The following is a 19,682-nucleotide window of genomic DNA, read 5'->3' on the forward strand; positions in this document are numbered from 1 at the left end:
GCTCAGCGCTCATCGCTGTGGTGTTTTCTGCACTGCCCTCCCTAGAGATCACCTGTCAATCAAACGGTGTGGGCGGGACCGTGACGTCTTTTTCCTGTTGATGCAGTTTGAGATTCTGTTCTGAGTTTCTTTTCTTTCGTCTGCACAGCCATGGTGGCTTTTATTTATTTACATTTATTTACAGGACAGTCTCACGTAAATAAACAGTGCTTGGGATTCAGTATTGTACTCTTGGCCCTGACCCTAGCGAGCCTCACCTGGCCCTTCCAGCTCAGCCTATCAGATTACAGCGGCGGACAGGACGGCCCACAGTCGAGGCGGGCGGTGTATAAATAAGAGAGAGACGTGTGAAACGCACACCTGTCGCCTGAGACGAGCAAACACACAGACACACACACACACACACACACGCACACACACAGGAGAAGACATGAAGCTGACTGTGCTGCTCTGCTCTGTCCTGCTGCTCGCTCTGCCTGGTGAGTTCATCACTACTAATGATAATAATGATAATGAATTTTATTTGTAGAGCACCTTTCATACAAGGACAGTAGCTCAAAGCGCTTTGCAGGATGGCAAAAGAAAACAGATAAAAGTGACATAGTATCCAGTCAATGTATTGAGAAGAAAAAAAAAAAGAGAGAGAACAGAATGTACAGAGAAATCACATCGAAGAAACAATAAAATTGGCAAAGCAAAAATAGACAGTATTACTATTTGTAAGCTAAGGTAAACAAGTGTTTTCAATTTTTGTTTAAAAATATGGAGTGAGTCTGCCACTTTAATACCTAAAGGTAAACTATTCCACGGTTTCAGGGCATAGTGGGAGAAAGCAGCCTCTCCTATTTACTTGGATACTAGTAATACTTGTAGTACTAGTAATACTAGGATAAGATGAGCGATAAGAATGTATGGTAACGTTTTGATCTTAGGATAGACCGACCTAAACCTCTGTATCTGCAGAACAGTTTGCCACTTTTGCAGGCTGAACGTCTTTATGAGGTAAACTCATAGCAGAAATCATAGTCACTAGTATCAAACTGATGGAAATTATGTGACAATAAGGTCTTTAAAGGAAAAGCAAGTACAAATGAATGCTTCCTTGAAAATATCATTGATTTTTGTTAATATTGATGCGTAATTGTTTGCCTTATGATGATGACTGAAGCCATAGTTTACCCCTCTGTTTATTTAACATTATATCAGTGACAACAGTAGGGGAGAGTGGGGTAAGATGAGCCTATTATTTACTGAAGTTTATGTTGTGTCGACAAGAAATAATTATGCAGAAGTAAAACAAATAAATGTACCCATAACCATAGTGGATGGCGGTGCAGCTAATGCCTGCTAATTGGCAAATACACATTTTGATGCAAAAGAAATGGTGCATGTGATTTTTATGAGATTGATAACTTGCATTAACTGTGTCAGAAATTTGCCAGGCAATGGTGCATATTTGTATATTGCAAGACAAAGAGCGATCTGATTTGATATACAGTCCTGTGCAAAAGTCTTAGGCATGTGTCAAAGAAATCCATAAAGCGAAGATGCCTTCAAAACACTAATGAAATGAAAAGTTTCTGAATATCAAAATTTTACAATAAACAGCAGTCTACTGACACACTAATGCAGAAAACAAATAAATATCTAAGACTTCTAAGAAATTTATATAAAAAATCTAGGGTGACTTTTGCACAGTACTGTATATTTTTGAGTTGCATTTTCAACCAAGGTTATTATTGTTATAATAACGAAAACTAGGTGTGAAAAAACATTTTTGTGAACTGAAATAAAAATAAAAATGAGGCTTTACAAAAAAACGATAACTAACTGAAACTGTATTGTGTGTTTACAAAACTAACTAAAATAAACTAAAATTATAGAGAAAATGTCTTTAGTTTTCGTCTTTGTCAATTTATTTCATACATAAGCCTAGTATTTTGAATTTTTTGAATCTCGCCCCTGACAAATACCTCATATTACAAAAAAAGACTAAAACTAACACTGAAACTAATAAAAACTAAACTAAAACGAAGCATTTTCAAAAAATAAAAACTAAACTAAACTAGCAAACCCGCTTTAAAAACGAATTAAAACTAAACTGAAATCCAAAACAAGAAGCCAAAACAAAAATAAAAACTTACGAAAAATGCTAAACTATAATAACCTTGTTTTCAACACCACATGTATTTAGACTGCAGACTGTGGACTGTGACCAAAGAGTTGAAAACCACACTTTTGTCCCTGTGAAAACACACTATATGAAGGCTTTCCCAGGCTTTCTTCAGCCTTAAAACCAGGCTGGCGGGAGAAAAGGCTTTTTCTTTTTTTCCCCAGACAGAGAGAGACAAAGGAGGCTTTAACTGAAAGTAGCATCTTCAGTTTCACCGGTGTTTCACCCTCAATAACAGACGCGACCGCGACGGGCCGAAAAAAACAAGAAGAAGGACGACAATAAGAGGAAGAGCAGAGCAAGCTGAGACGCTTGCCCGGCTGCATTCCTCCGGACAAAAAAGCTTGTTACATATTTGTTCCACCCCCTCCAACAAAACAATGCTCGCTACTCACTTTATTTTGTTGGATGGGGTGTGGTCGACTTTTACGTTATAAGGCAGTGATTCTCAACCTTTTTCATGTCAAGGACCCCTAATTTAGTCCACATTAGGGCCATTTGACCCCCCATTTGATGAGATTTTGTCTCTCGGACCCCAAATCTGACGATATCTTTTATTGCTAGATATGATTTTGTCCAGAATTCCATGACTGTCTGTATTGTAGGTAGAGAGATAACACTGAAACTATGATCAAAATAGTCATTCTAAAACCTAAGCCACAGTGTGACCTACAGCGGTGATTCTCAACCTTTTTCATATCAAGGACCCTAATTTAGTCCACATTAGAGCCACGAACCCCCATTTGATGAGATTTTGTCTTTCGGACCCAAATCTGAGAATATTTTTATTGTCAGATATGATTTTGTCCAGAATTCCATGACTGTCTGTATTGTAGAGAGATAAAAGAGAAACTATGATCAAAACAGTCATTCTTCTACATTCTCTATTTGTGTTAACTTCTTGTAAATGAAATAATGCTGAAGTTTAACAATTCATCAATTTGCTGGGGACCCCCTGGAACCTCCTCAAAGACCCCACGTTGAGAACCACTGCATTAAGGAACAACTGATGATGTGTGTGTGTGTGTGTGTGTGTGTGTGAAGTCCTATCACAGGAGGAAGAGGCTGGGACTCAGTTTCCAGAGATGGATGACATGACCCTGTCTGAAGAGACAGAACCAACCGTGCAGCCTGAACCCCCAGTGGTGAGCCTGCTGAGTTTATCATCAGACTTTATTTTGAAACTTTCTATCCTGGGACTCCAATTTTGAAAAAAAAAAAAAAAAAAAAAAAAAATCAATTATCTCTTGAAAGCCATTTAGAGCCATTTGTTAGCAGCCCTGCTAACAAGGGTGATTAGGACAAAACAAAAAGCAAGAATCTCATTTTTGCATGTACAAAAATCCTAAAATCCCTGAAAAAAAATGAGTTTATTATTTATTATATTATATATTTATATTGTATATACTATGTAATATTTTGATATATTCATGAGGATTTTTTACCCTCAAATATTGTTTGCGTTTCATCTCTTTAGTGCATTTGATTTCAGTCGACCTACGCACCTGAAGAATAGAGTCCAGCTTCTCTCTTCTGCACTGTATCACAATGTAATAGATAATAATAAAGATAATATATAACCCAACAACTACAAGAAGATCAAATCAAATCCAAATGATCTAGAAATGGTCCCCAGATCTCGAAAAATCTCTTTTCTGGGAAAAGAAATGATGAAAAAAAAAAAAGATGCACATGATATCACCTGTAATCGTTCCAGCCTGGATGTGAGCAGTATGAGGAAGGAGTCTGCACCAGGGAGTATGAACCAGTCTGCGGCACCGATGGACAAACGTACCCCACCGAGTGTGTTCTCTGCATGTTGAACAGGCATGTGACACACACACACACACACACACACACACACACACACACACACACCGAGGCATGTAGATGTAATGTTATGTTCTGTTTTCTCCTACAGGAATAAGAAGCAGCAGGTGAAGGTGGGACAAAGAGGAGAATGTCCACCTCCCACCTCCACTGTGTCTTAAGCGGACCACATGGACACATCTCCCTCTCTCATTAAAGACAAATGCTGCAACTTGTCTGCTGTGTGTATGCTTCTGGATCTGGGTTTTGATGTAGTCCAGGTTGTAGCACTATAACTTTTCACAGGGATTCTCTATTTGGCCTGTTGTTGCTTGGGCTTTAAAGTATAGCCTATGTGTATATGTATGTATGGTATATATGTATAAGTCTATGGCCAAGTGATATAACACACTAATGATGAAACCTATATTCAGTTCATGAAATCCTTTACATTTGTTCTTCTTTCACATTTCAGTTTTTTCTTTGAGTAGAAATAAGCAGGTAGAGAAAATGAATGAATATTGCGAACCATAAAGCAGGACAAGTGTTTGAAAATGAATTGTCAAATGGCTTTTTCATTTAAAAAAATAAAAAATAAAAACAAATAGTCATAGAATGCAAATTACAGGAGCATGGAGATTCAAAAAGGTTTATTGAATTTTAATCTGAATTATGACTTAAATATTAATTCCGGTTGTTATAGGGTTCCAAACACGTAAGTGCTGGAATCCTATTGTATTTGCTGGAATTCTTCTTTCTTTTTCTCTGCTAAAAGTGTGTGTAGCTCAAAAACCATAAGTCATATTCATAAATTCAAATTTGATTATTGCACTGAAATTTTCATTTTGACCCAAATAGTGCATGCGTAAGTGGAAAATGAAAATTCTACTGTGGGATTGCAGTTTGATTTTCCAATATGCATTAACATTTGAATTCACTATATGCTTCAAAAGGTTGACCTAGTGATACCATTTTGAAAATACAATAAAAAACAGAAGTTAAGATATTGATTTAGTACTAAGGCAGTGGAGTAGAGAGTGGGAGAATGGTGCATACTGACAAACTGGTAAACTTAAGGCATAATGAGAACTGAAATCATCATTTCATTATGGTATTTCATATCAACGTGTTATTATTGAAAGTCCTGAGAAGTGAACCTGAAGCAAATCAAAACAAACAGTGGAAGAAAATATGGAAGAGAAATGAAATTAATGAAACTAATGATTGAAACTCATGTGATTTAAAGACACAATACAGAGGCAGGCTGATCATATGAGACAGCTAATCAACATTTAGTAGCTCATTATTTTCTTAGTCACTTCATTCTATTCAATTTTATTCTCAGATCCAATAAAGTAGAATAAATTAATAAAAAAAAAAGTATTGATTCTTTAAGGGGGGCGAGAAAGTAAAGTCAATTTAACCAGGGAAGAGGAAAAGAAAGGGAAAAAAATCATGCTTTCCTTTCAGATCATATCTTTATAAAAACCAAAATACTGACATGATTAGATCATAGTTTACAGTGTGGTTGAATCCTTGCTGTGATTGATTGATATGTGCCTCTCATATGTGATTTAAATATGTAGTCATGTGAAATATCAGGCACTTTTCTGGATAACAAGCCGAGGTTCACAGCGAGTACAAAGTGGTTCTTTAAAAAGGCAACCATTGCATTTCCTGAGCAGGGTATATAGCTTTGCAGTAAACAGAGGCATTTTAGAGTCTGTGTACATCTGTAATTCTCAGTGTTGTGACTCTTAACTTAGGAGCAAATTGACAAAGACTGAATATGCCCAGAGAGGTTTCACCTGAGCGTTCTTATTGCGTATTTCGTTTATATTCCATTTTTATTATCAGTATCTGATCTTTGTCTCTCAGGACTCTGTACTGGTAGGAAGCATGGGACCCACCCGCTGAATAGAAAATCACCTATTCTGAAGTACAATGATGAGAGATTTTCAATGTGCCAAGTGTTTTCAAAAGGCTTCTGTGAACCGGGTTTGAATTAAGAACGTCAGCAGAGGGACAGCGGTGCTTTTTCACGAGGATCAGGATGTCGGGGCAGGACATAAATGATCTAGCAGCTGTATGGACAAAGTTTAAAAAAAAAAAATGATATAGTTTAGCTGGCGTCCAAATATGGGACATCTTTTATGTCACTCTAAAGAAAAATGTAATATTCTAAAATTGTCCATTTGGTGTAGGGCTGGACGATAATCCAATATTATCGTTTATCGTCTTTCAGTGGGATTATATTGTGATGATATGGTGATTTTGGGATATCGTGATGCACAATTCTGCTCTCTGAACTGATGAGAACAAGCTCATTATATTTAGAAACTCAGACAAAATGAAGTATGGTAGGAATATTATGTGAAAATTTCAGTTTAGTTTGACACCACACCAAACATTACCATTCGGTTCAATATGATGAACATGAATTTGATTATTTAACATGATTTGGTAACACTTTATAATAACCATCATTAATAAATGGTAAATTGATAGTTAATTAAACTTTAGTTAATAGTTATTGTACTGTTAACAAACAATGAAATGATCATTAATAATGTTTACTAATTATTAGTAATGCTATAATTTATGTTATTTTATCATTCGTTTGTGTAATATAAAATAATTTGTTTATAAATGATATATTGTATCATAGCTTTTTACCCTTTTTACCGTCTTATCAGCTATGATACAATATATCATTTATAAACAAATTATTTTATATTACACAAACTAATGATAAAATAACATAAATTATAGCATTACTAATAATTAGTAAACATTATTAATGATCATTTCATTGTTTGTTAACAGTAAAATAACTATTAACTAAAGTTTAATTAACTATCAATTTACCATTTATAAATGATGGTTATTATAAAGTGTTACCCATGATTTTGCTTATGTGAGCCATATCGTCATAGATATCGATATCGAAAAAAATCCTTATGATTATCGTGATATTGATTTCAACCATATCGCCCAGCCCTAATTTGGTGGATGAAGTGCAGGTGATGGCTGACACTTTGCAATGCTCCAAGGACACATCCGATGATGGCGGACAGCTGTTGAGTCTCTACTGTCCTCCTCTAGACCGTGCCGCTCTGTTGACACCATGGGGTCCTTTGTTCTACGCCCCCCCCCCCTCTCTCTGACTCCAGCCTTCTTCCAGTCTGAGCTGCCCCCTCTACCTGCCGGCTCGACAGAAGGACTCGGGAGCCGAATCGCGTATTCGCCCACGACCCTGCGCGACCCCGCGTTGGATCATTTTATTTGGAGCTCCAGCGCGTCCAGAAGTTCCAGCATCTCTCCGTAATAGCCGTCCTCCTCTCCCAGAACCCTCTCGCCGTGGACCAGGTCCTGGTACTGGCCTCTCAGCGAGCCCAGAGAGAGCAGCAGGGAGCCGTCTGAGCGGTAGCGTTCCGAGCACACCGGGGCCATGGCCAGCAGGGCCCGCAGAGCCTGCGGCAGAACGGAGATTCAGTGAAACGTCATAGAATACAAGCGCACATGTAGAAGCTAAAAATAAGAAATAAAAATAGTATCAAAAAATAAAATAAAACAATAAAAGCAATAAACTAGACTGAACAATTTGTGGGGTTACATAAATGTAATGCTGCCGACAATTTCAACACATTAAGTAGACTGTAGAAGTGGGGAGTATGTGAAAGAAATGGATTAGGCTACTAACATTTGTTTTTTTCTCTCAATAAGAACATACTATTATAATGAATAAATATGAGCAATACAAAAATACAACAGCGAAAAGTAACAGCTGCTGTTGCCAAGGCCAGAGAGGATGGCTGGAGGGAAAAGGCAGATTGTGTAATGCAGTGTGAATGTGAAGGTAAATAGACTTATCACTGCCTGTCACATGCAATAGTAAATTTAATTCACTATTGATAACTACAGCCAACTATTGTAGGGCTGCAACTAACGATTATTTTCATTGTCGATTAATCTGTCGATTATTTTCTCGATTAATCGATTAGTTGTTTGGTCTATAAAATGTCAGAAAATGGTGAAAAATGTGGATCAGTGTTTCCCAAAGCCCAAGATGACGTCCTCAAACGTCTTGTTTTGTCCACAACCCAAAGATATTCAGTTTACTGTCATAGAGGAGGAAAGAAACCAGGAAATATTCACATTCAAGAAGCTGGAATCAGAGAATTTTGACTTATTTTTCAAAAATTACTCAAACCGATTCATCGATTATCAAAATAGTTGGCGATTAATTTAATAGTTGACAACTAATCGATTAATCGTTGCAGCTCTAAACTATTGTAAGCTACCCGCTATTTGATAGAAGCCCTCTTTTATAGCCAGAGTGGGCAAATCGCTTGGAATTATTATATCTCTAATATAATAAATCCTTATGGAAAGTGAAGGTGTTCTGCCGGTCTCTAAACACCGTTGCCCTGCAGAGTCTTCTTACCTTCTACTTCAATACAATCCCTTTGTACAGTTATTTTTTCATTTGAATGCAATGATTTTATTCATATCCGGTTTTGTTAATCTTGTTAAAGATTGTTTAAAACGATGACGCCAAATTGTCCAGGGAGCTGATTGGTGAGGAGGCTTTTTATCCGTTTCGATCCGGTCTCCTGAACATAACCTGCTAGCCGTTCAGCATGAGTTGCTATGGCGACATACTCCGGTAAAAAGTGAACCACCTTCGTGAGACCAGAAACCCTGAATTAAACCTGAAGTGACCTCGCTAACCCCAAACCCTGCTTCATAGTACAGGCCTGTGGTTCATGCTCCTATTTAACATGGTTATTTGTAAGGCAGCACCTCTTCCACTTTTCAAAATCTTCAAAGAAAGCCACACCTTCTCTCTCCAGTCATGCTCGGCAGTCTCCAGGAGCTCCGGGACCAGACCGCACCACCCCCCCTCCAACAGCTCCAGCTGCAGGGACACCTTGGCGTACTGACGCAAGCGCTCCTCGTGGGCGGAGTCCGGCGATGGGTCCGAGTCCGCCTGGGAGATTAACTCCTGGACCAGCAGAGGAGACAAGACTCAGCATCGACTCCATCCCACCAATGACATTACAGGTGTAAGGACTGTGACTTGGTGTATACAGACTCTGAACTTTATAGAGAGGAGAGGAGAGGAGAGGAGAGAGGAAAGGAGAGGAGAGGAGAGGAGAGGAGAGGAGAGGAGAGGAGAGGAGAGGAGAGGAGAAGAGAAGAGAGGAAATGAGAAGAGGAGAGGAGAAGAGAAGAGAAGAGAAGAGAAGAGAAGAGAGGAGAAGAGAGGAGAAGAAAAGAGAAGAGAAGAAGAGAAGAGAGGAGAAGAGAGGAGAGAAAAAGAGAAGAGAAGAGAGGATAAGAGAAGAGAGGAGAAGAGAGGAGAGGAGAAGAGAAGAGAGGAGAAGAGAGGAGAAGAGAAGAGAAGAGAGAAGAGAGGAGAAGAGAAGAGAGGAAATGAGAAGAGGAGAAGAGAAGAGAGGAAATGAGAAGAGAGGAGAAGATAGGAGAAGAGAAGAGAGGAGAGGAGAAGAGAAGAGAGGAGAGGAGAAAAGAGGAGAGAAGAGAAGAGAAGAGAGGAGAAGAGAGAAGAGAAGAGAAGAGAGGAGAAAAGAGGAGAAGAGAAGAGAGAAGAGAAGAGAAGAGAGGAGAAAAGAGGAGAAGAGAGAAGAGAAGAGAGAAGAGAAGAGAAGAGAGGAGAAAAGAGGAGAAGAGAAGAGAAGAGAAGAGAAAAGAGGATAGGGAGAAGAGTAAAGAGGACAGGGAGGAGAAGGGAAAACCAGGAAGTAAAGTTCATTACACTTTCACTGCTGCATCAAGAAAAAAAAAAAAAAAAAAAGAACCTGCATGGAAAACTGAATGAATAAAGTTGTTTAATCTTCTCGATGAAATAAAGCTTGGTTTGGTTTTACCTTCTCGCTAATCATGTCGTAGAGCATGGTGACGATGCGGAGGCGCAGAGCCCCGCCCCCTTCTGCTCTGAACAGCTCCGATAGGACCTGCAGCCCGCCATGTGACAGGAAGTGACTCTGAGCGTAGGGGAAGTGACGTAAGAGGGACGCCATCGCAAAGAGAGCCTGGTAGGAGGACAGCCACAGACAGGAAACGTTAACAACTGACTGACTGTGTGTGTGTGTGTGTGTGTGTGTATAAGCACCTTCTTCTCAACACTGCAGGGTTGTGTGTGTGTGTGTGTGTGTGTAAACACCTTTTTTTTGACACTGAGGGGCTGTGCAGTGGCCAGTATGGTCAACAGCCTCTGGAGGGCGCCGCTCTCTGCAGCCTCCACCTGAACCACTGGGTTGCTGCAGGACAAAAGGACGACTGTTAGAGATCTGCTGGTCAACCTAAGCCACAGTGTGACCTACAGCAGTGATTCTCAACCTTTTTCATATCATGGACCCCTAATTTAGTCCACATTAGAGCCACGAACCCCCATTTGATTAGATTTTGTCTTTCGGACCCAAATCTGAGAATATTTTTATTGTCAGATATGATTTTGTCCAGAATTCCATGACTGTCTGTATTGTAGGTAGAGCGATAAAAGAGAAACTATGATCAAAACAGTCATTCTTCTACATTCTCTAACTGTGTTAACTTCTTGTAAATTAAATAATGGTGAAGTTTAACAATTCATCAATTTGCTGGGGACCCCCCTGGAACCCCCTCAAGGACCCCTGGTGGTCCCCGGACCCCACGCTGAGAACCACTGACCTACAGTATGCACACAGACAAATACACACACTCCATCTTTGGTGCTCAGCGCTCATTGCTGTGTTTCTGCCCTGCACTGCCCAGAGATCACCTGTCAATCAAACAGTGTGTCCAGTGCTGTGACTTTGTCTTTTTCCTTGGATTTTCTGTTGATGCAGTTTGAGTTTCTCTTCTCTTTGTCTATCACTGCTCATGCTAATTATCCAGTTCTTCTTCTATTTATTCCAAACAAATCAGAAACACAAACCCATCACTAACTGGGGGACAGAGGATTTTTCCCAGGAAACACCGGGTATTTACAACAGCAAATGTAAAAGCTTCCATGAACTGGCTATAGATTGACTCACTATTGAGTTATAGCGATCAGTGATAGCGAGTAGCACAATGGACATTTATTTATATGAAAAGTTCACAGATTACTTTAATAATCAATTATATTTCAATAAAGAACAAGCATGATTTGTAGAAAATATTTTTTAGTGATGTACCACAACATGATGTAGTAGTGTAATAGTGTTCAGCTGTAGAGGAGTGATGTAGTTTGATAGTGTTAGCTATAGAGGAGTGATGTAGTTTGATAGTGTTCAGCTATAGAGCAGTGATGCAGTTTGATAGTGTTCAGCTATAGAGGAGTGATGCAGTTTGATAGTGTTCAGCTATAGAGGAGTGATGTAGTTTGATAGTGTTCAGCTATAGAGGAGTGATGCAGTTTGATAGTGTTCAGCTATAGAGGAGTGATGCAGTTTGATAGTGTTCAGCTATAGAGGAGTGATGCAGTTTGATAGTGTTCAGCTATAGAGGAGTGATGTAGTTTGATAGTGTTCAGCTATAGAGGAGTGATGCAGTTTGATAGTGTTCAGCTATAGGAGTGATGTAGTTTGATAGTGTTCAGCTATAGGAGTGATGTAGTTTGATAGCGTTCAGCTATAGAGGAGTGATGTAGTTTGATAGCGTTCAGCTATAGAGGAGTGATGTAGTTTGATAGCGTTCAACTATAGAGGAGTGATGTAGTTTGATAGCGTTCAGCTATAGAGGAGTGATGTAGTTTGATAGCGTTCAGCTATAGAGGAGTGATGCAGTTTGATAGTGTTCAGCTATAGAGGAGTGATGTAGTTTGATAGTGTTCAGCTATAGAGGAGTGATGTAGTTTGATAGTGTTCAGCTATAGAGGAGTGATGTAGTTTGATAGCGTTCAGCTATAGAGGAGTGATGTAGTTTGATAGTGTTCAGCTATAGGAGTGATGTAGTTTGATAGTGTTCAGCTATAGAGGAGTGATGTAGTTTGATAGTGTTCAGCTATAGAGGAGTGATGTAGTTTGATAGTGTTCAGCTATAGAGGAGTGATGTAGTTTGATAGTGTTCAGCTATAGAGGAGTGATGCAGTTTGATAGTGTTCAGCTATAGGAGTGATGTAGTTTGATAGTGTTCAGCTATAGAGGAGTGATGTAGTTTGATAGTGTTCAGCTATAGAGGAGTGATGTAGTTTGATAGTGTTCAGCTATAGAGGAGTGATGTAGTTTGATAGTGTTCAGCTATAGAGGAGTGATGTAGTTTGATAGTGTTCAGCTATAGGAGTGATGTAGTTTGATAGTGTTCAGCTATAGAGGAGTAATGTAGTTTGATAGTGTTCAGCTATAGAGTGATGTAGTTTGATAGTGTTCAGGTATGAAGTCAAGCCGTCAGCCTAACATTAACTAAACGTTGTTAACATGTTAACAGGTTGTTGTGAACCTTTCCCACCAAAGCCTTCCTACCTGGCCAGAGCAGATCCCAGGACAAAGGCAGAGCTTTCCTGTAATCTGGAGTCAGAGCTGTTCAGACCTGCTAGAATCATCTGAAGACCCCCCATGGAGCACAGGGTCTGGGCATTATCCACCTAACACACACACACACACACACACACACACCGAGTTAGTGGCCTAACCCCTAGGACAGAGTTATAGACTAAGGTTGTCGAAGTGGATGTATGTGTGTGTGTGTGTGTGTGTGTGTGTGTCCAGACAGTCTACCTGATGTACTAGATACTCTAGTTCCAGCAGTATGCTCAGTCTCTGCTCTGTGGTGGAGTTGGTGCTGTTGAACTGGGTCAGCAGACGCCTCATAATCTGGACAACACCACAACACAAAGCTTCATTCAGCAGAACAACAAAACAGAACCTATCAACTTCACAGGTCAGGTGGAATGAGATCTCATGGTATTGTTTAACAAAGGGCCTGTCAACATACCCCACACTGACAGTTTAGTGTAAATTTGACCAACAACCTTTGTGAAACTTTCTCTCTGGTTGTCAACAGAATCATATAGTTTTAGATATTCAATCTACTTCCAGGTGTAAATGATGTCAACTATAGCCAGATTTTGAAGAATGCTCTGATTGGTCCACAGTATACATAGCTAATGAGCAGATGTGGGATGTAACAAAGTAAAAATACTTCATTACTGTACTTAAGTAAGATTTTCAAGTATCTGTACTTTACTCAAGTTTTTTCAAAACAGACTCGTTACTCTTAGGGAAATCATCATCAGATTTTCTAAAAAAAAAAAAAAAAAAAATGTATTTTCAGCATCAGACGGCTTCCATCCCGGAAGCAGTTGATCAAGAGACCAGATGTGATCGGCTGCTTGTTCAGCAAAGTGACACCAAAAATTAGGGAAAGGGAGAGAGAGAGAAGCAACACGAAGAAGAGAGGCTTGGGTGGTATCTTAGGACAATTGTCCTTGCACCTGCTCTTTTTACCCACTGAGTCATGTTTGTGAGACAAGTGTGGCACTGACACATTTGGGCTCAAATTTTGTTGCATTTCATTACTATATTGCATTTCATTACTATATATATATATATATATATATATAAAAAAATACCAGTTTTAGGGATGCACATTTAAAAAAAAAAATTTTGACGGGCCAGAGGTCCCAGAGAAGACGCTCTGACGGGACAGAGGTCCCAGAGAAGACGCTCTGACGGGACAGAGGTCCCGGGGTGCAGAGGCACCACTGTCTTAGTGCTGTCAGCCTGGGAATCCTACCTGGTCTGCTCCCCACCAGTCCAGTGGATTCGTGTCAACTGGTGGAGGCATTTCTTGCAAGTAGCTCTCCACTTTGGTTTAATGGTCATTTGTGCATTTGGACTAACCGGCTGCTATTGCAATTTCGATAAAATTTTGATTAATTGTTCAGCCCTATTGGACATCCCTAACCAGTCAAGTCAAAAAAGTGTTTTAGTAGGGAGTTACTCTAAAAAGAAATAGTTCACCCAAAAATGAAAATTTGCCATTATGTAGTCACCCTCATGTCAGTTGAAACACTGGTGAAGTTTGTATGTCAATATAACACACAGTGAGCTAGCTGGCGCAGCTTCACTTCAGTCTTCTCCAAAACAACTGGAGAGAATGGAGACCGTTTCTTTTGAGTTCCAAAAAGGGCAAAAAATGACCAGGAAATGACTCCAAACAGCATAATCCAAGTGTCCTGAAGCCATATGATTACACTTTGGGTCTCTATTCACTCCAGTTGTTTTGGAGCCAGTTGTCCTATATTGGGATTAGACTGCCGTACCTGAACGTCCGTCTCCACCAGCAGGTCCAGCTGAGCCATGTCTCTCTTTAACTCCTCTAGGGGGCGATACCGAGATGACACCGAGTCCTACGGAGAGAATGGACAGCAGAAGATGTGGATGTCTGGAAATTGATGCCGAAGAGTGCGACTCAATGTGTGAGATCCAATATGGCATTATCAGTGTATGGGACTCAATGTGGCATTTAGCCCATAGGCGAAAGACCATCTCTTAGTCAAAGACGCCCTCTAGAGGCCATCTCACGAACTGGCATCTCACTAAGCGTTTTTGTTTGTAAGGATAGCTGGATTGCCAATTGGTGTATGTGTCAATGTTAGATTGTCTTACCTGTTGGTCTGTATCTTTGCTCTCTGGGTTCAGGTCCTCCTTCATCTTTTTCAGGGCCCGTTTCAGCTCATCAGCACTGAAGGAGGGCTGGACCTCCTCTTCCTCCTGACTGAGAAACAGACGTGAAAACAGGCAGACAGACAAAGAAAGAGAGAGAGAGAATTTTGCGTTGATATAATATAGGGCTGAACAATTAATCAAAATTTTATCGAAATCGCAATATGCCCTACTGCAATTTTCAAATTGCAGGAGGTGCAATATTTGTTAAAGGTGAAATGTGTCAAAATAGCATTTTAAAGTAAATATTGTGGTGCTGCAGAGAGGTCCTGGCCTACACATCATATTCTACAGACTTAAGAAAACATCTTTGTTTGGTACAGATCCCCGCAAAAATCACACCATAATCATTTTAATACGTTTTTCAATGAAAATGAGAATAATGATGTCAAAATTATCATTCCCTCTAATGTCGCAAATCATATCGCAATTGCAATATCAGTCAAAATAATCGCAATTACATATTTTTTCAAATTGTTCAGCCCTAATATAATATTAATACTTTGTCATGTGCCTACTACCTTGTACAATCTGCTTTGGCTATACTGTAAATTTAGTATGGTCAGGCCAATGAAGCCTCATTGAATACAATTTAGTGAGTGAGAGAGAGAGAGAGAGAGAGAGAGAGAGAGAGAGAGAGAGAGAGAGAGAGAGAGAGAGAGAGAGAGAGAGAGAGAGAGAGAGAGAGAGAGAGAGAGAGAGAGAGAGAGAGAGAGAGAGAGAGAGAGAGAGAGAGAGAGAGAGAGAGAGAGAGAGAGAGAGAGCAATCCATACACACGCACAAAGAGAAACAGATGGATAGATAGGTAGGTAGATAGAGCGGCGCAGTAATTATTCCCCCCACTCCTTAGATAGATAGATTTAGATAGATACCTACATTTACTGTCACTGTATGAGTACAATGAAATGTCGTTTGGAGCAAGCCTATAAATGCCTAATTAAGGATAAAAACTCTAAGAAAATATAAACACTATAGAGTATAAGATAAGGAAATATAAAATAGATAAGAACGAAATAATACTGTATATACACAGTAATTATTTCCCCCACTCCCTTGATAAAACTGAATGGAGAACATGAATCAGTTCCACACAGACTGAGCAAATACAATAAAATTAATTGAAATTGCCAATATTAGGAAGTAGTGCTTATACAAATTGCTGATTAGGTTGCACTGAAAATTCACTCATAGGCTAGTCATAGGCTAAGCTAAGAGTAAAACGAATGGTGGTCTCAAAATTGCGCGGCACACTTGACCTGCAGTACCTGTGTCTATGCGTCCCGTATTTCAGCTGCTCCTCTCCCAGTCTGACCTCCCTCTGGCCTGTCTGGAGGTTCAGCCTGACATGGGACCCTGCTGGCACCGCCTGGCCTGCACAAACACACAATTACATGGACAACGGACACAGACAGAGACAGAGTTCAGGGGCCGGTTGCACAAAACACCGTAAGTTAGATTTTCCTTAAAGTCCGAGTTAAGGTTTCCTTAAAATAAAATTGGTTGCACAAAACACCCTTAAGTCTTCTCCTTAAAGTTTCCTTAAAATGTTCACTTAAGTATTTAAGGTTTTCTCCTTATCTTGGTCTTATACTTAAGGAGTCCCTTAAAGTTAGTTAAACTGTTGCACAAAAGACCTTAGCAACCAAAGTAAGGAAAAAAACTTAAGGTACCTCTGACTCTATCTTAACCGCAACATGGCCGAGTTTATGGCGATAAATAAAGAAGTTGTTGTATTTTTTTTGGACCTCTTGGATGAACCTCTTCACCAGACTTCTTGAATTAATATTCGTTGCAATTTCCTCCCACATTTGTTGTTTTCTGTTTGCTGTTATTCGCGGATCAAATTTAGTTTTTAGTATGTGCTTTCTTTTATTGTATTCCTCCAGAAGTATAATCTTTTTCTCCTCTGACCAATTTGGTTTTCTTGTCTTCCGCCATTTTTTTTACTATCTATAGGCCAGCTTGAGGCAATAACAGATGAGGCGATAACAGGTATCACAGGAGCAAGTGCAAGCAAACAAACGGTCTCCATGGAAACTGTAGAATTTTACTGCTGTAAAATCTCTTTCAATGCAGTAAATGCCTTAACGTTTTTCCTTAACTAAAGAAACCTTTTAAGGGATTCTGTGCAACACCCTTAAGTAAGTCCCTCAGCTAAGGAGAAATTAAGCCTTAAGTGTCATACTTAAGGAGAAAACTTAAGGTGTTTTGTGCAACTGGCAGTCCCAGCACATCCCCAGTGTATTACCTGGTTTGAGGGTCTGCCACTGCTCCGTAGGTTGGACCACCTCTAAATCGCCTCCGTTTTCATCTTCGTCAGCCACTGTAGCCTCCTCCTCCTCACCACCTCCTCCTCCTCCTTCTGTGCTCTCCACCACAGTTAGGGCAGAGTCAGACTGCGCAGAGGCAAATGGGTTCAGGGGGAAATATTGTGTGCTTTGATTAGGGATGGGAGGATATAAGATTTTATCTTTTATCGCGATAAAAACACTCAAGATAATTTTATCTTGGTGAATTTCCATTATCGGGATAATTGTGAATATCGTCACATGAGCGTGAATATCCTCACGAGTGACTTGAAAAAGCTGTCTAGCTCACTAACGTACAGTCCTATTGATTTCCTGATTTCTTTTGAACCATGTGAATGCTTGGATATCAGGTTGATAGGTAGATTCTTTTTATTAATGGATTGTTTTTTGTCATTGTGATTACCTGCTGGGTGTTGGCGAGAGTCTGAATCTGTCTTGTTTTTCACTAAAAAGGATGTTCACAAAAAAAAGATATGTGTCCTATGATGCAATAAAAATATTTGTTTCTTAACAAAATGTAAGGTAAAGTGATTCCAGTATGTTTGAGTGCCATTTTAAGAGTTTTAAGCATATTTTGATGATTATCGGGATAATATCGTGAATCGCAATTATTGTGGCCAGGATAATCGTGACATGACATTTTCATATCGTCCCATGCCTAGCTTTGATGTCACAGTACTGTTAACAATATTAACAGGGAGAAGACCTACAGGTTCTCAAGGGCTGTGTGAAAGCAAACCATAGGAAAAACACTAAAATCCATTATAACTCACCTTTTGGCCGAGGATGGTTGCCAGCTGACAGCAATGCAGCAACAAGAGAAAAACCATGGTCAAGCAGCTGAATGAAGCTCCTCCGGTACTACTGGATATCACCACCATCATTACTAAAACACATTACAGCAATACATGAGTATTATTATCTTTGGATCCAGGTCGACCAGCTAGACAAGGCCTGGATCTGACCAATAGTTTCTAACAGGAAGGCAGTATTAGGGGGACGAGAGCAACATTTTATTACTGGAACACAGTTCGTGTGGAGAATAAACCCAAGTCAGGCCAAACTCCATTAAAAAAACTGGTATTTTAAAGTTGTCTTGCTTATGGGCAAAGTTATAGAACAGGTAGAAAATATTTTAAGACATTTTACTCATTGTTAGGGTCTTTTGGGAAATTCCCCAACATGTGACCCATCAAGTAACACTTTATTTCAGTAAAATCTTAACTTTTAGAGTAGGTTCGCTAGCTATTCCTACAATAATCATCGAGCAAATCATATGTACGCCGTTTTTTGTTTTTTTACCAGAGGCTCGTACCGATTTAGAAAAGGGCTTAAATAATGTTCTACCAGGTGTGTACGTTTGCAGCATTAAAACAGCCTAAAACCTTTGAATGGAAGTTTTTGGCATGACGTTCTGCCCATGCATATCAGGGCTAGTGGGGCATGACCTGACAGCTGTGTAGCTCCAAGCTAAAAGATGGTCTGACTAGCTAACAAAGTACAAGGAAACGTAAACATAATAACCGCAAACCTACAAATATTATAGACTAATTCGTAAAAAATGACGGCTAGCTAGGTAGACGTTTCTACCAACCGACACTGGCAACCACGCAATGTAACGTTAGTGCCAACGGATAAGCTAATTCTTGATTTCAGTTTGGTTGCTGGCAGCTGGTGTTGTCAATGTAGCTAACTATTAGTACCTTGAATCATTTTCACTCACCTGTTTCACTAAAATCAAAGTGGTGACAGAGAAAGTGTCGCTTCGCTACAGAAGTGTCTACTGTCTCCTCAACTGATATATTGTAATGGTAAATCTAGTAATAGCGTTTTATTTATATACAGTACGGTTGTATTCAGTCTTTGGCAGAAGGGACGTGGCTGGTAGCGCGCGGTAGTATAGCGTCAACATCCTGCCTGACAGCCAATGGCAGCCAAGAGAGTAGACTTTGATGATACTCGGATTGGCTGGCCGGATGGGCTTGACACGTGACGCAATATTACCACTAGTTGAACTACTAATGATGCTTTCAAAGCCTCTTGGAAAGACGGTAGATATGAGCTTCCCCACTAGAAAGTACTGTTCACCTCAGCTTTCAGATGGTAAATACTAGAAAATACAGTTCACCTCAGCTTTCAGGTGGTAAATCCTACTTGGGAACTCTGGGTTTGGTTATAGACTGATTTCTCTGACAATTCTGACATCAACAAGAAATCAAGTTGAAAGAAAGCAGCACACCAATATTATAATTCGAAAAGAATATAACAAAAAGACATAATTTTCACTAATAAATTTTTTGGCCATGACTGCTAACAGATGTGACGTCTTTTTGTTATATTCTTTTTCATAATAATTGCTGTGCTGCTTTCTTTCAACTTGAACTCTGATCATTGATGTCCAGCACCCAGCTACAAAGTAGCCTTTTGGAAGAAGCGCGCCTGTTTCTATTTTGTATTTCATCAATAAGGAAATATCTGCAGTCAAGTGCAGGTAATATATTCCTTTAAACAAAAAAAAATGATGAAATGATCAAATTTCATCACATAAATCATTTTGTAGTCACAACTTTTAACATGCCATGGCGAGACACTACATTTTCTGCAACAGTTGCACATTATTCATAGTGGCTCAATGAATCACAGCAAAACATGTAAGATGAAACTGTATGGCTGCAACAAAAACACTTCATTACAGAATGAGGTAAATTGAAGAATATTCATGCGTTTTGGAAAAA

The 19,682-nt window shown here is 39.5% G+C and overlaps 2 protein-coding genes across 2 annotated transcripts; one reads left to right on the top strand and one right to left on the bottom strand.

Moving 5' to 3' along the window:
• Positions 1–367: 367 nt before the first annotated feature.
• LOC139658138 (serine protease inhibitor Kazal-type 1-like) lies at positions 368–4,214 on the top strand. The gene is made up of 4 exons (XM_071536183.1): positions 368–479; positions 3,218–3,318; positions 3,891–4,000; positions 4,095–4,214. The coding sequence occupies exons 1-4, from the start codon at positions 431–433 to the stop codon at positions 4,162–4,164; spliced, it is 330 nt and encodes a 109-aa protein (XP_071392284.1). The 5' UTR covers positions 368–430; the 3' UTR covers positions 4,165–4,214.
• Positions 4,215–6,889: 2,675 nt separating this feature from the next.
• Positions 6,890–18,808, bottom strand: sil1 (SIL1 nucleotide exchange factor). The gene is made up of 12 exons (XM_071536185.1): positions 18,671–18,808; positions 17,721–17,833; positions 16,887–17,034; positions 15,904–16,009; positions 14,581–14,689; positions 14,235–14,321; positions 12,688–12,783; positions 12,433–12,554; positions 10,173–10,269; positions 9,877–10,041; positions 8,826–8,990; positions 6,890–7,456 (listed from the first exon to the last, which is right to left on the bottom strand). Exons 2-12 carry the CDS (start codon positions 17,829–17,831, stop codon positions 7,259–7,261), a joined length of 1,404 nt encoding a protein of 467 aa, XP_071392286.1. The 5' UTR covers positions 17,832–17,833; positions 18,671–18,808; the 3' UTR covers positions 6,890–7,258.
• Between the last annotated feature and the right edge of the window lie 874 nt (positions 18,809–19,682).

The sequence above is a fragment of the Centroberyx affinis genome, unplaced genomic scaffold (genome assembly GCF_046629955.1).
Source record: "Centroberyx affinis isolate AG114_WGS23_722 - 3 ecotype Tasmania unplaced genomic scaffold, CSIRO-AGI_Caff_v1 ptg002839l_1, whole genome shotgun sequence".
NCBI classification, from domain to species: domain Eukaryota; kingdom Metazoa; phylum Chordata; class Actinopteri; order Beryciformes; family Berycidae; genus Centroberyx; species Centroberyx affinis.

Excerpts from the sequence above, each read along its gene's own strand:
- sil1 (XM_071536185.1), bottom strand. The coding sequence starts at position 17,831 with ATGATGGTGGTGATATCCAGTAGTACCGGAGGAGCTTCATTCAGCTGC. Across the intron at positions 12,784-14,234 it reads TGGTGGAGACGGACGTTCAG|ATTATGAGGCGTCTGCTGAC; the intron begins GTACGGCAGTCT and ends GGTGTTGTCCAG. Across the intron at positions 10,270-12,432 it reads CTGGGATCTGCTCTGGCCAG|CAACCCAGTGGTTCAGGTGG; the intron begins GTAGGAAGGCTT and ends TTTGTCCTGCAG.
- LOC139658138 (XM_071536183.1), top strand. The coding sequence starts at position 431 with ATGAAGCTGACTGTGCTGCTCTGCTCTGTCCTGCTGCTCGCTCTGCCT. Across the intron at positions 480-3,217 it reads CCTGCTGCTCGCTCTGCCTG|TCCTATCACAGGAGGAAGAG; the intron begins GTGAGTTCATCA and ends GTGTGTGTGAAG. Across the intron at positions 3,319-3,890 it reads TGCAGCCTGAACCCCCAGTG|CCTGGATGTGAGCAGTATGA; the intron begins GTGAGCCTGCTG and ends TAATCGTTCCAG.